At 42.0% G+C, this 22,230-nt stretch overlaps 1 protein-coding gene across 34 annotated transcripts in view; it reads left to right on the forward strand.

Annotated features, from left to right (window-relative positions):
* The window catches only part of EPB41L3 (erythrocyte membrane protein band 4.1 like 3), a 232,322-nt gene that overhangs the window by 200,691 nt on the left and 9,401 nt on the right, over window positions 1–22,230 (forward strand). For 14 of the 34 annotated variants that reach the window (XM_060613308.3, XM_078435398.2, XM_060613301.3 and 11 more), the window contains 7 exons: window positions 1,045–1,142; window positions 2,019–2,194; window positions 5,549–5,769; window positions 9,174–9,737; window positions 14,633–14,686; window positions 17,659–17,724; window positions 18,221–18,412. In XM_060613308.3, coding sequence (XP_060469291.3) covers window positions 1,045–1,142; window positions 2,019–2,194; window positions 5,549–5,769; window positions 9,174–9,737; window positions 14,633–14,686; window positions 17,659–17,724; window positions 18,221–18,412 — 1,371 coding nt within the window. Of the gene's footprint in view, window positions 1–1,044; window positions 1,143–2,018; window positions 2,195–5,548; window positions 5,770–9,173; window positions 9,738–14,632; window positions 14,687–17,435; window positions 17,472–17,658; window positions 17,725–18,220; window positions 18,413–22,230 lie in introns of all 34 variants that reach the window. The other 20 variants (XM_060613310.3, XM_078435401.2, XM_060613329.3 and 17 more) reach the window with 11 other exon arrangements.

Genomic DNA, 22,230 nt, shown 5'->3' on the forward strand with positions numbered 1-22,230 from the left:
GGTCTGCGAGTTCGAGCCCCGCGTCGGGCTCTGGGCTGATGGCTCAGAGCCTGGAGCCTGCTTCCGATTCTGTGTCTCCCTCTCTCTCTGCCCCTCCCCCATTCATGCTGTGTCTCTCTCTGTCTCAAAAATAAATAAACGTTAAAAAAAAAAAATTAAAAAAAAAAAAAAGAAATCGAAGTCAAGCATAGTTATATCTCCTATGCCACACATAAGGCCCCTCTTCTTGGTTCTTTGCTATATAAATTACTTTTTTTCTGTTGACTATGTCAACAGTCCAGTTGTTCAATGCTCTTTTGGAAAGCTTTTACTGTTTAAAATGATTGCCCTCTGGTGGCCTGATGCATACTGTCGGCAGCAAATAAAAAAATACTGAACATTTGCAATAATAATATTAAAATACATTAGGAAGTCGGATATTTTGCCTTGAGAAATCAAATGGCTGATAGATTATCATCTGAACTATACATGCTGAAAGATAGGAAATCGTGTTCTCCCGATCTATGTTCCTATATATAATATCAAATAATCCATAGATTAGAATTCATAAACAAACTCAGCAATATCTGATACCAAGTCATCAAATACCTAGGACATATGCATATATTCCGACCAGATCCTGGGAGAAAATGTCATCCTGAAAATGCTGTAGACTCTAAACATTGTGTTTATTCCTGTATGTATATTCCAGTTGAAGTCATGGTGTCATAGAGACACCATGAAAATAAGGCTTAACAATGAGATCAGGACAAATTGGCCTCTGGAAGAAATCCAGATGCTGTCTTTTTTTGCATTCCGTTTTCATAAAATCCATACTTGGACATAAAACACGCATAATGCGATTATCTATGTCTGCAGCATTTTAAGGAGAATACAAGATTGTTTTTTTAATGAATAATATGTATAGCATGAATTCTGCAAATAGCGCTTGATTTTGTGAGTAAAGGAAAAAACTTGTGGGGGGCATGATTTGTAAATGATTTTCTTTGTAATTGCAAACCTGACTTTACTCCTCAATATGTGTTTGGTTTTTTTTTAATTTAGTTTGAACAATTTGAAAGCACCATCGGGTTTAAGCTGCCAAACCATCGAGCTGCCAAACGTTTATGGAAAGTATGTGTTGAACATCACACATTTTTCAGGTAGGTCAAGATGATTTCATTTCTTCCTCAGGAAGAATTAGAACAATTAATTGGAATCACTTCTGAAAAAGTTTGTTGGGAAGAATGTGGAAGAATATCCTTTCTGTTCCTTCAAGTTCACTGTCACCAGGTTTCTTGACAAGACATCTTGATCTGCCCTGCTTCCCCTTTCTTTATTACCTTTAGTAATAATGAAAGGTCCTTTCATTATTTTTATAAGATGCCCACTTCAAGGATTCAATCCCTTCCTTAACATTTCAGTCATTTCTTAATACGCTGGGCTCCTTTGTTTACTCAGACTATCAGATTTGTTTCTACAAAATAGCAAATTTTATCACCGTCTTCTTCACCAAGATCACCTATTTAATTGTTCTTTGGGTTTATAGAACCATAAACTCTTCAGTTGCACGAGATGTTAAAGTTCATGGAGTCCAGGCCAACTGCCATTGTATTTATAGCCTCTCTACAACTCCCTGGTTGACATGTACTGCGGCAGTTGATTTTTTTTTCCTATAAAATCACATTTGGGGCGCCTGGGTGGTTCCGTCAGTTAAGCACCCGACTCCGGCTCAGGTCATGATCTCACGGCTAGTGGGTTCGAGCCCCACATCGGGCTCTGTGCTGACAGCTCAGAGCCTGGAGCCTGCTTCGGATTCTGTGTCTCCCTCTCTGTCTGCCCCTCCCCGTTCGTGCTTTGTCTGTCTGTCTGTCTCTGTCTCTCAAAAATAAATACTTAAAAAATTTTTAAACCACATTCATTTAACATGTTATATGTTAAACGCACAAAGCACTTTACCTTTGACTGAAAAAGTTGAGATAGCATTCTTAATGTTTGACTCAACAGTCTCTCTGGCATTTTTTCTTTAATATCTTTAGACTGTTGTTACCAGAAGCACCTCCAAAGAAATTCCTTACCTTGGGCTCCAAGTTTCGTTACAGTGGCAGGACGCAAGCCCAAACGAGAAGAGCCAGCGCGTTGATAGATCGTCCTGCCCCTTACTTCGAACGCTCATCCAGCAAACGCTACACCATGTCTCGCAGCTTGGATGGAGGTAGGCATCACTTCCTAACCTTTAGTAATAATAATCACGAATGGCCACCCAGAAATAGTATGAAATCATCCCAAGCTTTCAGTGAACGTAGGTCCTCTTGAGAAGAGAGTGAAATAAAAAGCACTCGGTCCGTGGCCCAGTGACAAGTTGTAACCCCCACCCTCGGGGACAAAAAAAAAGAAAAAAAAAAAAAAAGGTGCCTCGGTGAGTGTAAGGTCTGTTATTGGTAGATGTATATAAAATTACTCCATAAAAGAATGATGCTTAGGGAATGAAGAGCATAGCTTTCATCAGCCAGCACCCCAAATTTGGAGAAAGATTATCTCATTCTAAATACAGTTGTCACGTACTCTGTAAGTAACTTGGTTCTCTTATTGGCAGATCTTAAATGATTACCGGGTTTGTTTCAGACAGTTTGTTTCAGAAGGAAGACCATAAGTTAAATTTATCTCTGTTTCTGCAAAATTTTCAGGGATAAATTGTGACTGTTTCCAGTCAGTGCATGATAGCTGATAGAAAGGACGACATTTAAATGGTAGAGCCAGAGGCTGCAAGTTAAATCCTCCTGTTAATATTAATTACTGCACCAGATGGACTGGGGGAGCATTACCGTGTAAATGTTCTCCACCGTTAAGTCAAATGCGGAAGCTAAACAGGGAGAGGATCACGTAAATAACATTTCTAAGGAATGACATAGTAGTGAGTTTTTAGCAGGTTTTTGTCTTGTGTGACGGTTTTGTGTTGCCGTCCATAGTTACACACAAATGTGCTTCCTTCAACAACACATGGCAGCTGGAATAATACTTAGAAAGTGATTCATGGCTAGGGTGCCTGGGTGGCTCAGTTGGGTAAGCCTCTGACTTCGACTCAGGTCATGATCTCGTGGTTCACGAGTTTAAGCCCCGCATGGGGCTCTGTGCTGACAGCTCAGAGCCTGGAGCCTGCTTCAGATTCTGTCTCCCTCTCTCTTTGCTCCTCCCCCACTTTCTCTCTCTGTCTCTCTCTCTCTCTCTCTCTCTCTCAAAAATAAGTAAACATTTAAAAAAATTAAAAAAAGAAAGTGACGCATGGCCAAGTCTCTGCTTCTAATTCCACCTGGAGATTAGTTGTTTTATAGAAAACGTATCTGTGTATATAAAAAGAGTAAGTTTCTAGCATGTGTGTACAACTTTAATAATAAGCAAAAACATAAAATTAAAATAGTAAAAATAGAGTAAAAACAAGTAAAAATAACGAAGTTCCAAGTGCCTGGGCTCCCCTTCCTCCTTACATTTTTGGCCACCACTCACCACAGTCCCGGCTCTCTCTTCCCTTTCCCTGTAGCCCAATGTGGCTGGTTGGGTGGCCACCTGAATCCTCTGATTTAGAGGATTGTATTTTGCTAATGGAATACTTTATAAACAGTTGGTAGAGGAAGTCAAAATTGTGTCAGTTGTGCTATATTATGTATGTTACTGGTGAAGAAGAAAAGCACTCACCTGGTAGGTAAACCCAGACTGAAGTCTATCCGAGTAGCACCTGGCAAGTGATTTAAATTTGCCAGGTCTCAGTTTTTGTCACCATCTGTAAAATGGGGGTAAGGCTATTTGCAAAGAAAGAGTGAATGAGACGTGCGAAAGCGTTCTTCTTTCAGGTGTGATAATAATTACATTCATGATTATTCTTACAGGCTTTTGTGAGCTGGCCTATGATGTTAATTAACCATTCTGTATTTTCTAATAGTTGCCTGTTTTTCAAATCTCTAACGTGGAGCTAAACCTTGGGAATAAAGCGTTTATTGGGGCCATTTCGGGTTGAACTCAGATACTGAAATATTCACGTTAACACTGAAGCTTTTCTTACTGCTTTGTTCCATTTATCCTTTCTCCTTTAGAGAATCTCTGTAAACTCTTTGTGTATTCCATAAGTCAGTGTCGAAGGGACTTTCGTAGAATCACACCTTTTTTCCCAGGCTCTCATCCACTTTGTTCAGTGATGTGTACCCAAGGGAACACATTTGTTGTGTACGTGGTTTTCCTCATGGCCTTTCGTGTGATAATGATTGTTGACAAGCAAAAGACAATTGTGAAACAAATGTACTAATAGCATACTGTCTCTTCCTCCCTGCCCAAAAGTGATGTTAGTATGTGTTGTCTCTCACTCTTTGGGGTCCTGCCAATTCCCGTATGTTTCCTGTGCTGTTGAGCGGGGTGCCGTGGCTGCATGTTGGAACACAAGTGGCTTTTTGCAAGTTTGCATCCTATGTACAACAGCCTAACTGACCCATTGGGAAATTGCGTCTCGTATGAGCTTTCTCTCATCAGTATGAGGAAATATAAAATATCTTAGTGAAGATACCTTAACGAAATGGTTTAGCTTTTATGAAAGGATTTCGGAATATTTTCTTATGTTTACATTTTAAACTTCCTAAACTATGAAGCTGGTTACATTTTTCCCACGATCAGCTACTGTGTATTGAAAAGCATCATTTGTAAGTTTAAATAAGTTATATACACCTACAACCTAAACTAATGAGTACCAGACTTTAAAAATGGCACTGAATTAAGCATCTTTCACTAAGACATTTCAGCAGGGCTGAAAGGCTGTGTCTTCTACCTTTTATGTTTGCATGTCTTACATCTGCATGGATTTCATTAGCAACATTTGTCTTGTCTTCCCAAAATATCCGAGATGAAGGAGTGTATGCACATCACGGTAATCTTTTTAACGTGCGGTAGAAATTAAAACGTTTCTGCACTCCAGCTGAACAGAGTTGCCGTCCAGATTCTATAATCTCTCCAAATTTTATAATCCCACGAAGATAGTTAATTTCCATTATCAGCCATGGGACTTTTGATACAGTAGGAGTGATGGGCTCTTGTAACCATTGCTAACGACTAATTAAAGCACCCAATTCGGTGCTCCTTGTCGAATGGCACTTCCCAAGATGCGTTCAGAGTCAAGTGTATGAGACCAGTTGTCCGCTGCAGATACCGCTTTTAGCTGTGGGACTCACCACCGGCACCTGGTGCTAGAGCCAGCCAGTTACTCTGTGGGGTAACAGGCTCGCAGCAGCCCAGCCTCCCGCCCCTCCGCTGCTGCTACGCTCGCGCTTGTCCTCACCGCAGAGCCTGAGACTCACTCCGGTGGCTTCGCGACATGAGCGTTTAAGTCATTTGAAAACACTGGTATAGAAGACACACAAAGCTGTGTCTCGGAGAGCGCTTAGGTGCGGGTGCCCGCAGCGCTGACTGGAGTTTTCAGACAGACGTGGGGAGGGGTACTTTTCGCCATAACGGGACAATCGGTGGTGCTCTTCAGCCTTCTGACTTAACTATTTCAGACTTTTTTTTCTTCGGTTGTATTTGCTTTTAGCGTCAGTGAATGAAAACCATGAAATATACATGAAGGATTCTGTGTCTGCTGCAGAGGTTGGTACTGGCCAGTACGCCACAACAAAGGGCATCTCTCAGACCAACTTGATCACCACTGTGACTCCGGAGAAAAAGGCCGAGGAGGAACGGGACGAGGAAGAGGAGAGACGGAAGAAGGCAGAGGAAGCCACGCCGGTGGCCGCAGTACGGCACGAGGGAAAGGTACATCTCCCAAGCTCCCTCCGAGAGCTTGCTTAGACTTTCACGAGCTACTTAATAATTCTGAGGCTAGAAACCAGGAATGTGTTAATCAGTCAGACTTAGGGTAGTTCCAATTCCAGCAGTAGTCACGTTCATAGGGTCAATTTCTAAATTATGGTTTCCTCTGTCGACATTTGCCTTCTGGAAGATTCCTTCTTAACGTTTTGAAAATTTTTATTTGAACTGATATGCTATGTAAGACTTTCAACAGCCGTCCTGTCTGTGTATCTTAAAAATACATTTAGGGCCATATGACACTTTTCTGTTTGGGCTCACGTTTCAGAACTGTCACTAAAATTATTTTCTTTGTTTCTGGCCCCATTCTCCTACCCAAGTACTGTATATTTTTCTAGATATACAGTAATCACATTGCCATTCTTCTGAGCGCAAGTTACTGAGTGACCGTAGCCTGTGTATTTATACACTATTTCCCCTCTTACCTTGTGACCATAATCTAATCATCAGAGCAGCGAGCAGACACGTTTTGAAAAGAGCTATTAAGGCAGAACTTTGCAAGGGAACATGGAAGGTGAATTTGGCAGCAATTTCTCCAAGGTGTTCTATTCATCAGATTTTTAAACTTCATTTCATCCAGTATTTCTTACGGTATGTTTATTTTTGGTCATCTGGCATTATAAAGCAACTTTTCAGAAAAATAAAAGTCAGGAAACCTGTAGACAATCTGCTTCTGGTACAGGATCCTGTAGGTAGCAGAGCAGCTCTCTAAAAGTAGAAGAAGAAGAAACTATATTGGGAGGTTTGTGGGTAATGATGATGGTAAAACAGAGTGGCTCCTGGAATGTACAGAGTGAAAAGAAATAGAATAAAAATGTTGTGCAACTCACAAGAATAAAAATGTTGTGCAACTCACAGGTATGCTAAAACTTGCCCAGATGTGACTCAAAAGTGTTCGTTTGAACTGGGGGTCTTCAAATATAGATTTCTGTCGCTGGGACTCACCTGGGTCTCTAAAGAAAAATGCTTCTTTGGACAAGAGTTACACAGGGATGGGTAGATCCACAACATATTGTAGTTATGTCAGAATATTCCACGTGAAACCCTATCCATTTTTTTTCAAGGTAAGATCATTTATTTACCAAACACAAAGATAAAAACAGGATAGGAGATGATGGCAAGGATATTGGATCACTCTTGCTGTTAAAACAGGCATGCTTTGTTCTGAGTTTTGTTTCTACACTCTCATCCTCCAATTAAGTCAAGGCAGCTTGTAAATAGGACGTGAGAAAAAGGTAGTATGCCTGAAAAGCAAACGATTTCCATGATTTCCTGAAATCACCCACACCAGCCGACAATTCTCGTGGATGTATAACCGTGATTAAGTGGCACATTAAAGGAAATGACTTTTAATTTGCTCCCAAAACAGACCCAGGCCGTGTCTCTTTATCGAATTTGAAAAGACCACCAATTTGTTTATATAAAATACAGCACTGAACTATCCTCCCTCTTGCCATTTATGCTAAGGGGAAACAAAAAGACAAAAAATTGTGACTCTCCTAGTCTGAATCTCTGAGAAGCCAGCACTTTGACCCAAATGCCTTCAGAAAGGCAGTGGCCCCAACCTTGTGCTTAGGTAGGCAGATGGCAGTCTTCATTTTCCACAGTGCAAAGCTGTCCTTGAAAAACCACTTAAATAAGTGGCATGGAAAATTAAACCTTCATTTTATTCTTCTCCCTCCTCAAAAAGTAACAAAGAGGGAACTCATTTTTTAACCAAAATGACAGTATATTACTGAAAACAGTTCTTAAAAGACTGGTCCCCTAGATTGCTTTGAGAGGAGGGATGTTTCCCAGGCTAATGATCACCCCAGGTGACTGGGCAGCTGTCCACCACCAGGGGAACAATGGTCTGCAGGCAGAAGTCAGCTTGTATCTTTTATACATTGTTCTCGCTTGAATGAGATGCGCAGGGTCGTGTTTATTTCAAACACAGCGCTTCACGTCAAATGTGAGTTTTGAGAAAAGACCTACTTGTCTACTACCTAAAAGGAGACGCTTCTAATAGATCTGTGATACGATTTTATTTGTGCACGTTCTTACCCTCTTTTTATTTACCAAGTCAGGATTGGGAGTTACAACCCAGGGTGACTAATTTCCATGCTCTCAAGTCTCTAGGCAAAACACACGTGTACATGCACACACACGTGCACACTCACACAGAGTGTCACAGAGAGCAGTGGAAGTCTAGCTTCAGGCTCTGCGTGACCTTGAATTGAACTCCTGGGGCCCAGCAGCTTCTGAGCTGTGCCAGGTCCTGTGTGGAGCTTGCTGGCTTCCCTCCACGCACACCCACCCCCACCCGGCTCGGCAGCCCTCCACCACCTGCAGAGGAAGCCGGCTGTGGTCCTAGAGGCTGCCGGGGCCAAAGAGAGTGGAAAGGGCCTCTCTTTGCCCTGCAGAAGCCTGAACTCCCTGGGGACACTTTTGTGGGGATGCCTGCCTTTATCATTCATTCTGTTAAGGACTCAAACCAGGGGAGTTACATACATCTAGTGATCACTCGCTTAAGAAAACCCTGAAGGCTGGGACATTGTACCTTTCTGTTATTTACGGACCACAGATAATACAAAGGGAAAGGCTGATGGGCCACATCACGTGAAAACACATTGTTTTTGCTAGTTAGCTTATTGAAACCCTCCTTTGAGTTTTAAGTTCTGTTTACATCCTGGAGAAAGGAGCCCAAATAGAAGTTTTCAAAGGAACCTCAATTCTGCATGGAGCATGAGCTCCTTAAAATGCTAATTGTCGAGCTCCCTGAGTGGCACTCCTGATCAGATGGGAGTGGGGCCAGAAACTTCTTGATTTGGAAACCCACCTGTTTGGGATGGAATTGACTCAGTGAGGAAAGGTAACGCTAAAGATTTTTTTCTTTAAATAATCAAATCTTGGATTCATTTTCATTTCTTAATTCAACCAAACTTTTAGTAACAGATCTATTAGCTGGAGATCAGGAGACGTTATTGAAAGTCTTGATTTTAAGTTATCTGAGAGTTATGTTTGCTTTCAAAACCCTAAAACTTTCTAGAATTGTTAGTCTAAACAGACTTTGTGGATGGTGTGAAACATGTAGACTTTGAGATTACCCACCAATATCTTCGGTGCTGACTTAAAAAAAAAAAAAAAACGCAGCCTGTAATCGACAGTCTGATGGGGGAACAGTAGCCATTCGTGGTATCTTTGGCATGTGGCTTGAATACTTTAAGTACATGAACAACCATAGTGCTAAAATTCTTGTTTTACAATTTTATATCGATACCCGTAAGAAAAGTAACTAATTGCAGTTTTCTTTTTGTCCTTTTGCACCTCTGTTTGCTGCTTTCTGTCTCTCTCTGTCTCTTTCACATCAGTCACCTGGGCTTGGCACTGACTCATGCCTTCCGTCCCCCCCATCAGCCCATCGTCCCCCTGCACCCCCCCCAGAGCTCCGTAGGAGGTGTAAGGAGAATGACCGCCAACCCCCGGGTGTCGAGCCGGCCCAAGGCGCCGTGCCTGTGCGCGGAGAGCCCGCCCTGGACTCTGACCACAAAGGGAGGCCGTCCTTAGGGGACCAAGATGTGGCTTTTAGCTACAAACAGCAAACCGGCAAAGGGACCACCCTGTTTTCCTTCTCCTTGCAGCTCCCAGAGTCGTTCCCTTCTCTTCTAGATGACGATGGGTACCTCTCTTTCCCCAACCTGTCGGAAACCAACCTCCTCCCCCAGAGCCTGCAGCATTACCTCCCGATTCGCTCGCCCTCCCTTGTGCCCTGTTTCCTCTTCATCTTTTTCTTTCTGCTCTCCGCCTCCTTCTCAGTGCCATATGCCCTCACTCTCTCCTTCCCTCTGGCTATGTGCCTCTGCTACCTGGAGCCCAAGGCGGCCTCCTTGAGTGCCTCACTAGACAATGACCCGAGTGACAGTTCAGAGGAAGAGGTGTGTACCTCGGCACAGAGCACACTTCCCTGTCGTGGTCGGGGCTTCGGGCCGAAACAGTGTTAGGCGTCGACCGCACTAGCGGCCCTACTTTCAGAGCCTCATTTATTGTCTGTGCCGACACGTGAGAGGTTTTTGTGTGTCGGGGCGTGCGACCCGGCCCCAGGGTTAGGCACAACGCCATGTGGATGGAGCAGCCTGCACCCAGCCCGGATTCGTTCCGCTACCCGCTGGCTTCTCCGGATGCTGAAGGACTCAGACGTCCGTTTCAAATAACCTGTCAGCTATGTTAAACAATCAGGGTTAGGTTCAAGTTCTGGTCAGTTCCCGTGTCGTAAAGGAAACGAGCCAGGAGACCGAGAGATAGGTTTAACCCAGGTTTACGGAGTGTTACCAGAATGCGTCCTGGGATAATCACACATAGTGGTGATACCAGGAGGTACGTGATACTCAAGGTGAGGTGGCAACGAACCCCATCGGAGGTGTGCCATCCTCATCTGGGTGGGTGGCTTCCCCAAACTGGCAGTGCCTCTCCTCCCTGGGGATTCTGAAGTGTCCCCACTCTGCCCTTCTGTGGTCATTGCCAGGCTGTCACTGTGACTCACGGAGGTGAGCCAGACCCCAAGGGTGTGTTGGGCCAGAGAAAATGCTTGGGTAGTTTCAAAGGCCCACGTGACCTCCGTGGCCGGTAGGAACGCAAAGAGGACCGGAAGTAACTGCGGTTTTCACACTTAGGAAGAGATTCCTTTAAGATGTCCGCCTGCCGTAAAAATGGGCTGAAACTTCATCAGCACTAACAGTGCCAATGGATAGATTGGGTAGCTGGGGTTCTTTCAACCCCAGCAGAGGCCAAAAGATCCACACACACCGGACAGTCCGGGAAGGTCAGGGAGGCTGGATAGGCCCCTGTGGCTCTCAGCCCGGCGTGTGCTCAGTGGAGAAAGGACGGGGCCTGCAGCCTCTGTCTGAGAAAACATGCCGCCTGTCTGTCTCCTGTCCCTTATCCGAGCCAGTGGGTGAGTTGACATGGCAGCCATTAGCTTTGCCTCTTAACTGCTCTCCTGTCTCACGACTCCGCAGCTGTATGAACAGCCCAGCAGTTCCCTTCAAACAGAGCGCAGGGGAAAAGAACAGAAGTTGCCAACAGAGGGCCTGGCTGCCACCCACCCCCCTGCCCACACCTTCCCCAGGCCCCTCCAGCTCTTCTGTTCTCACAAAGCAAGCCTTTTTGTGGCAGGAGACAAGCCCAGCACTCCCAGCATTTAAAAAAAAAAAAAAAAAAAAAAAAAAAAAAAGTCACAAAGTCAAAGCAACACAAAAAAAAAAAAAAAATCTGTTCAGTTTTCAGCTCAGCTAGAAATCATAATTTGAGGTACACCTGTGAGTATATAGAATTGCGAGGTATCTATATTTAGTGATATTATGACCATTTCTTAGCAGCAGAAGGGAAAAAATGGAAATGGCCTCATAGATGTTGAAATAAAAGTTTGGCCTTTTCAACCATTTTCAAGGTTCTTAGGTCGTATGGCTCCAAATCTATTTAATACAGAATTAAATTTTCGTGCGTGGAAAATATTCCAAGAGAATGAATCCTAGCTTTCAATATCGCTATTTCTCAGAGTGGCAATATTATCAAATAATGGAGGACTAGAACAGACAACATTGAGAACGCAAGATTGTCTCCAAAGACTATAATGTTAGCTGGATTCCAACCGGCACATGTATTTTTCCTTTAGCAATGGAGTTAGTCGTCAAGCTAACACAAAACAAAAAAGATGGCCATTTTGTGCTTTTCTGAATTCTCAAGAACTGAACTTTCCCGTAGCAAACCACACAGATCTTGTGCCTAATCCAGGGTGTACATCTTGTTGTAATCAGTGCATGAAAATTAATGTTAAATTTGGGCATGTCTGCATTACATCAGCAAAACAAATCACAGCAGTTACCCGGCGCGAGCCAGCGACCACGTGACTGGAGCCTTCCAGCAGATAACTGTCCCTGTTCTTGCAAATCTCTGAGACTGCGAGCCAGCTCTGGCTGGTGCAGTCCTTGTAGCCCTCCTCTCCGGCCTGGGTCAACCATTACAGCCCTCCTGACACAAGACTTCGCGTGTGGCCATCTGTTCAATGTCGTCTCTTAACCCTAAGTGTTAAGAGCTGTGCCCTCCGGGTCGGGCTGAGCCGGAGGGCTCCTATGTAGGTCATTCCATTTAAGAAGAAGAAAAAAAAAAAATTTGTTTACATGGCCTGTTTTAGTCGCTAGGCCTCAAGCACTTTGGCAACTAAACGATGATTTCGTGTAGCATACGGTTCAGCTATGTCACGTTCATTTTGCAAAATCACTAATGACTATAATTCTTTTCAAACATTTTATCATCCCTGCTTCAAGTTTTCACGTCTTGCAGTGTGGCTTACTTAGTTCCAGCCTTTCTCAAGAGTGAAACCCAGTGGAGAAAGGCATAATCATTTCAACTATAACGCTTGTTGACCAATCATTTTTTTCTTTTGTACTTTCGAGAATGGTCACAGAAGAAAGGGAACAGAATATTAAATCATCGGTCAAGAAACACGAGCTGAATTTAGCTCACTATACTGTAGATTGTAATTATGTGTTAATTTGTGAGGAATTTTTTTCATAATATAAAAAAGATTCAAATTTGGAGGAAAAATTAATAGATCAGCTGATTTTTAACATTTTAAGTTATGTAAACAGAATTATATGATAGTTTGCAATATGTTATACATTTCATAGTTTTGTTCAGTCATATAAAGAACGGTTGCTGTAAAAGCTGCTTTATTCAGCCTTCTTTTATGAACTATTTATTGATCATGCACTGTATTTGTTGAACAACCGATTACGTGCTCAGTAAGAATTTAAGGGACTTTAGATATGGCCTAAGCTATTTTTTTTTTTTTTGGTATAGCTAGAAAAAATGGTTGTAATAATTATGTAATATCATAACGTAACTAACATTATATTAATATCATTACAATTAGCATAGGCACTTTTACGTCTGTGTATGTCAGACATTATATAAGGCACTTAGTCTCCATTACCTGATACAGTTAGGGCTGTTACTTTCTTCACTTTACCGGAAGGAAATTGGGATTAAAATGTGAAACATGCCCAGTGTGTCACAAATTTAAATGGCAAGGATTTGAACCTATGTCAGTCTGACATCAGAGCCCCCGCTCTTGACCATGACTGTAGTCTAAAGCCAAGATGCTTTAGTAAATTTTAAAGCCACGAGGGAAAGTATGTAGGAGGAGAAATACTTTCAAGCCCTTTGGAAGCGGTTCACAAAACTGGGCAGCGCAGGAAGCACAGGTCATGCTTATTTGTCCTTGAAAGCCTAAGGTTTCTTTGAGCTACTCTGTGCACTTGTGCAATAACCCGTGTCTCTCCCCCTAAGTCAAATCGGCCTTTCCCTAGGCTGGCAGTTGGTGATGCCATGCTACTGCCATAGCAGTGATCACCCTTAAGAGAAGACCAATAGTCCCCCCTCCCCCCTGCCACCAGGTGTTGCCAAGGCAGTCAGGTCATGAAAACTTGTCTGCACACATTCTTTACCAAACTCCTGGAAACTGCCTTCCACTGAAGTCATGGTAGCTGGCCGCCTCGGGCGCACGTGCCAAACATGAATTTTTAACGTATTTTCTTTTAGGAATATATCCAACGAAAGCTTGGGATAGTGCCAAGAAGCCAGCCTAGCCAGAGTCAGGTTGGTGTGAACATCGCACTGCCCCTGTCGTCTTTCTTGCCAGTCCTTATCGTCAGGATTGAAAGATTACTTGAAGAGGCAGGTTCACAGGTGTACAGCCCCCCAGTTTTGATTTTTGTTTTCAAAATATTAATCGTTCATCTTTGCTGAAGGGAATTTTATTAACGATCAGTTGACATTAGTGGAGGGAAAGCCGGCTAATATTGTATTATGGCATTTAGGCGTCCCATTTTCAATGGCGATGGTTCTTCTATACTCCAGAGAAAATAGTTTGTTTTCGATCATAAACCTCTCTGAAGCAGCTTCAAAACCGATCCTGAAATGGCTATTCTCATTCTCCCTTAAAAACTTAGGCTCTGTCAAATGCTGTGCTTTGTTTTATTTGTTTACAAGTAGATGTCTCTCTTTCTCTGTTTTTTTTTTAATTATTATAATTTGCTTCATTTGAATGGTTGTTTTGGAAAGAGATGTTTACATATCTCGATACACATCTTTATATTGGAGGGTGGGGCAAAATAAACACCACATTTAGTCTATGAAAAAAAAAGCGAACACTGCTACTTGAAAATTGAGTTCTATTTTTCACGTATAAAACATATGCCTGTGAGTCACTGGCATGTGCTTTTTATAATTAATAGGTAATGCAGACAGCCTGATGGTCATAAGTGGGCGTAAATTATCAACATGATATAAATGAGGGGCTGAAAGTCCAGTGACTGTTATAGTAGCTTTTTATTTAAATTTACATCGTAATTTATCATTGAAATGTGACCCATTACAAGAATAGGAAAATATATATAAACGTCAATTTTATTTGCATTAAACATTTTTAAGAGATCTTTCTCGGGGGTTTAGTTGAAAGGGGGGGGAAAGAATGACAACTTGGTCTTCCTGAGACATGAAACCAGACAAGTCAGCTTGGCTAATGCAGTTCCTGCGGCTCCCGCAGGCTGTGCGCCTCTGGTCTTCCTCTGAGTGGCTCTGCTGAGAAAACCTAGCTCTGGCCTTTCTTTTGCTTTTGCTTGAACCTGCATCCTTGTGGGAAGGTAGTAGGATACTGATCACGTAGAAAGAGAGTGAACTGTTTGACCCGTGCCATACCTTATTTGACCAAACGGGTTTGTTTTCTATTCCCGCCTTCCCCCCGGACCCTGGTCACTTCTGTGATCAATAGACCGACAGTGAGCGCACGGACACCGCGGCCGATGGGGAAACCACCGCCACTGAGGTTGGTATCATCACTGCAGGTGTCTGATAGTCGCCTAACGAAAGTGCCTTGTGAAGGGGTCTCTGCAATCGGGAACTCGGCATATTAGCTTTTTGAGTGGAGCTAAGTTCTAACTTGGAAAGTAGGAGTTAAAGATACTCTACTGCCTAGACCAGTGGTACTCAGACTCTGGCCTGCATCGGGATAGTCCTCTGCAGGGCCCCATCTTCACATTTCTCAGTCAAGGAGAAGGTCTAGGGTGGGACTCGAGAATTTGCATTTCAGACAAGTTCCCGGGGATGTTGACTCTGCCCATTTTAGAATCACATTTTGAGAACCCTTGGATAAACCAATAATACTTAAAAAAAAAAAAAAAAAAAAAAAAAATATATATATATATATATATATATATATATATATATATATATATTCCCCTGTCCCAAAGGCTGTTTATGTGTGATAGCCATGATGAGGGAGGAGGAGAGTTCACAATTAATTAGCTTATTTACTAGCTACAGTCCTATTTTTGAAATCCCTTAAATCCCAGATGGTCAAATAATAATTATTAAAATACGCAATTTTGTAGATTGGATGGATACAACCTAGGTCACTTAAAAGAAATGGATTCTCAAAGAAAAAATTGGCAAATTACTGTTTGTATTTTATTTAAAAAAGTGATCACATCGAACAGTGATAGGAAGATACCGTGCTATCCTTTATCCATTATAAATTCTTTAGGATACATTTAATATGTGCACTTGTGTTTTTTAAATTTTCTCTACCAGTAATGAAAATTTCCATAAAAACAGTATCTATGGTAATGGAAGCCAAGACATTCCTTTCCTAAAGTGCTAGCAGATTTTTTTTTTTTTTTTTACTTTGTCATATGTTCACTCTGTTTTGGTTTTTTTTTTGTTTTTTTTCCCATTATCCAGGTAGAAAGGTCTTTTCTAGTTAGATATTCAGGAACTAAAAATGTGAATAGCATTTGTATAGTACTTAATTGAAAATATCTTCAGAAAAACTTTTTAAAAAGGAGTTTTGTTAAATTGCATCTTTGGGAAATGCCAGAGTTCAATTCAAAGTTTGGAAATCATAATTTTTTAAGTTAAAAAAACAGCACTGGCCTTGAAAAAAAAAAAATCATCATCATCACCATATTGTAGGGGCACCTAGCTGGTAAAGCATGTGACTCTTGATCTTGAGGTCATGAGTTCGAGCCCTGCTTAGTCATAGAGCCTGCTTAAAAAAAAAAAATTTTTTTTTTAAATAATACTGTAAAACCACTATCCAGATTCTTTTAAGCAATCACATATAAATTTATTACAAGTTAATAATTTTCGGTGCTGAACATAGCAAAATTACATCTTGATTTTATAAGAATTATTAGTTACATGTTAATACATTCAGTAAACTTCACTGTAATCTTAATGTGTGCCCTAAATGGAAAATATTTTGATAATACTCTTTTATAGCCGTTTTGTAGGTTGTTAGGTAATAAATATTTCAAGCATGCAAACCCTTGCCTGCGACATAGGTGACTGTGAAGCGTAAAGATAATATAAAGATCTGTGAATGCAGGATACCCTCAAGAATTAGTGTGTTGCCAGCACCGTGTTGGTTACCTGTGCACTCTCGTGCTTTTTAAACACTTTCCCCTCCGTCCTCTCCGGAGCCAGGACAACAGTAGTGCAGGCAGTTTTATTTCCTTAGAAACAAAACTGCCAGGCAGGCAGTCTTGCCCCACTAGGAGCTAAGAAGATGGAGACCATGATGGACCGATTTGTGGCAGGGGTCTACCTCTTCTCACCTGTAATTACACTGTGGACAACTCCCGTAGCACAGAGCCCAGGCCCTGGGTCAGGTGCGCGCCCCCCCCCCACCCCCCCCACCCCGGGGAGAGACGCAGGCTTACTACTGCCTGCCCTTGCGGTGAGGCCTAGTTACCGGCACTCAGACGCCAGTTCGAGGATTAAGCAGGTCCTTGAGATGAGAAATATAAGGATAACGAAGTGGCTTTTAGACAAATGTTGTATTTTTTAGGAACATTTTAAATGATGGTAATGTTGATGGTAGATGATTTTTTTTTTAACTTGTTGACTTACACCGTATCAGTTTTCTCCCTTCCCAAATGTGTTTTTTAAGTACATGGGTTTAAGAAATTCAAGGTTCCAAGAAATTCTTTTTTATTGTGTTTTATTTTTTAGTATCATTTTTTATTTTTTTAATTTAAAAAAATTTATTTTTTAATTTTTTTTTAGGGTTCCAAGAAGCTCTTAAGTGTGGGGACCTCTGTGTTAAAGTCTTTGAGCTTCTGTTCTCTGGCCTACAAGTTGGGGAAAATAATAGCTAACCCCATGGGATTATAAAGATTCATACATTCCCAGGGAGCTCTCATTACTGGGTGATCATAACCATTCTTGTGAATTTTAGTTGTAGTGTGGCTCCCCACACTTCCTGAACCATTTCCTAGTGTTCATTAAGGGTAACAGGGCAGGCCCTAGCTGTCAACCTCCCACTTACGTGTGTGTGCTGATCTCACTTAAAAGTCTCCGGGTTAAAGTGTCAAAGACCCACTAGGCAAGGAATCTTTTGCTCCTGTCTTCCATTACATGTGAGAACGTCGTGGCTTGCGTATAAGAAATAACTCTCTGTATACAAGAACAAACTAGTGCCCCCTTCTAGCAAGTTGATATAGACCATAGTTCTGCAATCCTAGAGTCAATTACATGGTAAGACTTTATTTCCCACTCTTTCTTGATGCTGGCAGTCGGACCAGGAGGAAGATGCAGAGCTCAAGGCACAGGTAGAAAATTAAAAAGAAAACAAAAGCAAAAATCAGTGTGTGATAAGTCATTGTCTGTCTACGGTGTTCCAGTCTTCCAGCATGCTCCGTAGCCGGTTACCGTGTTGTCGGTGCAATGTGGAGGACGGCATTGGTTCCCGTGACTACCGTGTCCCTTACTTTTCCCTTTCTTCTCCACTTTTTTCAGAATAGTCTGATTAAGCGAATAAAGGGTGAAAATGTGTATGTCAAACATAGTAATCTTATGTTAGAGGTTGGTATTGGTATATACCAGTGCATGTTTGTGCGTGTTGACATTTCTTTTAGTGGCATACCTGTGGGCTCATACAATGATGCATGAACTGTGTGCTCTCACCTGTGAATAAGTGGGGATACCTTCTCAGCCTACTCTGATTCCTTCCTCTCTCCTAGATATAGATCCCTTTTTCTGTGTGTATTCATTTTAATTTTTTCTGGTTACATGTGAATTATACTCTATGGTTTGCCTTTCAAAAACGCTTTTGATTTTTATGCTTGCGTGAACTGGATTTTTTTTTCTTCTCTTTTCCTTAGAAATATCACATTTTCACCAAAGTGCTTGTGGTAGTGTCATGAGCCCTGATCGGAATTCTTTTATTTTGACTACTAATGAGATTGACATTACTTAAAACACACACACACACACACACACACACACACACACACACACACACAGATAGGAAGGCAAATGTAAAACGTTGACTGTTGGATTCTTTATGTTCTGAATATAGGAGCTAGATAAAACTCAAGATGACCTGATGAAACATCAAACCAATATTAGTGAGCTGAAAAGAACCTTTTTAGAAACCTCCACAGACACTGCCATCACAAACGAATGGGAGAAGAGACTCTCCACCTCCCCAGTGAGACTAGCCGCCAGGCAGGAGGACGCGCCCATGATCGAACCGCTTGTACCCGAAGAGGTCGGTATTCAGGCGCTGCGTCGCCATTGTCTTCTGTTCACTCACTAGCCTTGCCTCTCTGCAGGGTGTGCGCCTGGGGACCCGAGTTGGCAGGCTTCTGAGTAGACAGTCTCACCACCTGTCTGTGTATACCCTGAACTGACATAGTCAGGGCTGCAAAAGTAAAAGGATGTGGTGGCTGAGGAGTGAGTAGTCACGCCACAAGGTGCTTGGAGTGAACAGGGAGGCTCCGGGGAACCACGGTGCATGCAAATGGGTTTATTCTGACTGTAAACCTAGATTTCACAGCTGGGAGAAATTGAGATACTGTCTTAATGAGCTGACGCTTTTTCTGAAAATGCTTTTTCTGCTGCACTAAGAAATGCCCCGAAACCTCACGAATGTTTCTCGTCAGTTGCAAGACGAGGTGTTACGGAGATTGTCTAATGTTTGAACGCTCATCTGAAGTTGACCGAATCTCAGGACCTCTTTTACTCTGGGGAATACCACGCCAGGCTTTTACTGATGCAGTCGGTGTTCGATTGGATTTTGATTCTTAACTGATTTTTAAAAAATATGCCTGATTGGTTATTTTAACTGAGTTATAGTCAGTTTGCATTTGGCTTGAGAGCATAGAGCCCACAATGTGTTTTCATGTAACAGCCTTCCATATTGGAAAGCTGTCTTTAAATGTGCAGCCAGCCTGGGAGGATCCAGCCGACACTATGTCTCGGCCTCCTCCGTGGGACCCACACATGACAGTGGTGCCACTGTCAGCTGTTAGACGTCATCGTGCTTGTCTTTCAAAAGAAGTCGTTTTGTAAAACTACCTTTCTAGCATTGTATCGATTACCTTCTTTCTTCTCAAGACTCCTTGACTGTAAGAGACTTGTCCAGAAGCCTGAGACAGAAGAAGAGGAAAACTTAGGCCTTTAGGGGAGAAAAATTCCTTAAATGGTAGTCTGTATGCAACGCTCAGGTCCTTGCAGTGAGAAGAGGAATACCATTACACTCATTTTCATCAATTTCCAAGCTTCCCTTGAAAGCTGTTTATCAAAAGTGACCACAGTCACCATGTTCACGACAATTCCAATCCCAGCTAAAAAGTGACAAGGTATATATCCATTTGAATTACGTTGAAAAGGGCCCTTTTACGCAGAATAAATGAACTGTTGCCGGAGTATTCCTGTAGCGTTACACATCAGTTTCCTTCAGATTACTTGAGTAATCTAGAGTGAGCTAGTAGTGGTGATTATATTCTAAGAATATTATGTATGTTTGCTATAAAATGGGAATGTTATTGCCAGTGGCTTCAACTTTCCAGTATTGAGTTAATAGCAGAGAAGTAGCAAGGATGCCCCAAAGCAGCTTCTCATTAACGCTGGAAAGTAGACAAGCCCATATACAGGGCCCAGCACACGTAGGAAAGATAGAGGTGTGGTACGTGAGGGATTCCAGGTATGTCTTCTGTCCTCGGATCTCTCCCTTTACAGCCTTTTATGATGCCCCTAGGCTTCGTCCCTGCTACAGGTTCATTTCATTTAATCCAGCACCAACATGTAGACTGATCCCAGTCACTTGAATACTAAACGTTTCCAAATCCCAACCAAAATGCAATACCCGTTAGCACCTATGCAGCATCAGTGCGTTTTTTAGTGTAGGTGGTAGTTTTATCAGTATTTCAGCTTAGCGCGGCCGATCCTCCTTATTCACGGATTCCATATTTGCACGTTCGCCTACTTGCTGAAATTCATCGTAACCCTAAAATCAGTGTTAATGGCGCTTTCACAGCCCTCGGCAGACAGCCACAGAGTAGTGAAAACTTTGAGTCGCTCACCGTGCGCATTCCCAGCGTGGGTTGAACAAGGCAGTGTTCTGCCTTCTTGTTTCCATTCTCATACTGTAAACAAATGTGCTTTTTACGGCCTATTTAGTGCTGCATTTTCGAGGGTGATTTTGCTGTGTAATATGACCCCCACACCTAGTGCTGAAGTGCTAGCAGGTGTTCCTAAGCACAAGAAGGCTGTGATGTGCCTGTTTGGAAAATACATGTGTTAGAGAAGTTTCATTCAGGAATGTGCTATAGTGCTGTTGACGGTGAGTTCAACGTTAATGGATCAGTAATAAGCATTAAATAACGAGTCTTGAAACAAAAGCACATATAAGGCGAGGTTATATATGGAGCAGTCGATGACAGTATCGTGACCAGAGGCTCACAGAAGTCTTAACCGTGTATTTCCCACAAAATCAGTGGTTCACTAATTCACTGTTCATGGTGATTTCATTGAACATGATTACCGGGAATAACTAGAATCGGCTCTATTTGTGCATTTGCTTGCTTTCTAGTCTACCCTTGCTACTCAGGTCTTGCATGGGCTTCGATTTGGGCCAAAAAAACAACCATACACCATGACCATCTATTTACAGATAGGGGAGAGTTCTCTTCATTCTCTGAATCTGACTTCAGTGACCCAGGCCTTGGGGGTAACTCGAAGTGCATATTAAAATTGCCCACAGGAAAATTTTAAAATACTGATGCCCAGGATCTATGAAAGAAATCAGAGTCTGGGGGCACCTGGTTGGCTCAGTTGGTGGAGCATCCTACTCTTGATCTCGAGGTCATGAGTTCAAACCCTGCTCGGGGCGTGGAGCCTACTTTAAAACAAAGGGAGGCGGGATCAGAGTCTGATTTAGTCTGAGCTGCACCCTTTATCATTTGAAACCTCTCCACGTAATTCTAACGGAAAGCCCCGTTTGAACAACTCTGGCCCAGGGAGAAATGAGGGTTACGGCTCTACAGAAATCCCTAATCCCCTCAAAGTGAGTAGCACCTCTGTACGTTTTGCACGCCAGTAAACGCCTTATTTCCCAATTATGATGTAGCGATGAATGTTTAAGTAACGAAACAAAACGTTTGGGGTACACAGCTGTGACTCTGTTCTCACCCATATTAAAAGTAAACATTTTGATTCTTTTTTTATGGGCATCTCTTCACTTGTCTTTAGCCGAACTAACTGAATTGGGGTTGACCGTATATATAGGATTTTATTTTAAGATTTATCCCCTTCATGTTACCCTTTTCTCTCAGTGGACATACACAGTCCCGAACACAGATAGTGTTGATACATTCAATTAAAGACAAAGACATTTTTGAAATTAGGTGATGTCAGATAACAGGATATGCTGAAAACCACTGTTTTCCTGCTATTATTGGGTTTTTTCAGGCTTTCATCTTAGGAAAATAATCTTTAGTTCAGTGACTATAATTAGAGGCCTAGCAGTGGTATTCTGAAAAGTACCTATAATTTTGACCTTTCCTTCCTGTTTCTTATTTCTCTATGAAAAAGAGGCTACAATTGAAAGTGAAACAAACCAGAAATCCATATTTTATGATTCCACAGAGTACATTTTGTCTTTTCCAATACCTTTCTCCAAAATGGGACAGGATAGGGACTTTTTTTCCCTTTGAAAAATCTCTTACTTGTTCCTCATCGAAAAAGGAGCATAGGAGAACGGTGCTGTCAAAATCTGTCAGTAGGTCCTCCAGGAGAATATTCCAGAGGCTCCCTTACAATCTCTTATAGGCAAACTTAAATGCAGTACTGACAGATTTGTACAGACGTGGACATATTAAATAGCACTCACTAAATTATATTGTTTACGACAATAGGATTTACTTTAAAAGTTCCGTTCTCCTAAAAACTTTGAGCTTTCTGTTATTATTTGTTATATTACTCTTACTAAATACCTTTCTCTCACTGCTGCATGGGGTAGTATACGCTATGCATAGAGATAGGCTCAGTGGCTAATACATTGCCACTTGAATTATTCCTATCTAA

The sequence above is a fragment of the Panthera onca genome, chromosome D3, assembly GCF_046562875.1.
Source record: "Panthera onca isolate mPanOnc1 chromosome D3, mPanOnc1 haplotype 2, whole genome shotgun sequence".
Classification (NCBI taxonomy): Eukaryota; Metazoa; Chordata; class Mammalia; order Carnivora; family Felidae; genus Panthera; species Panthera onca.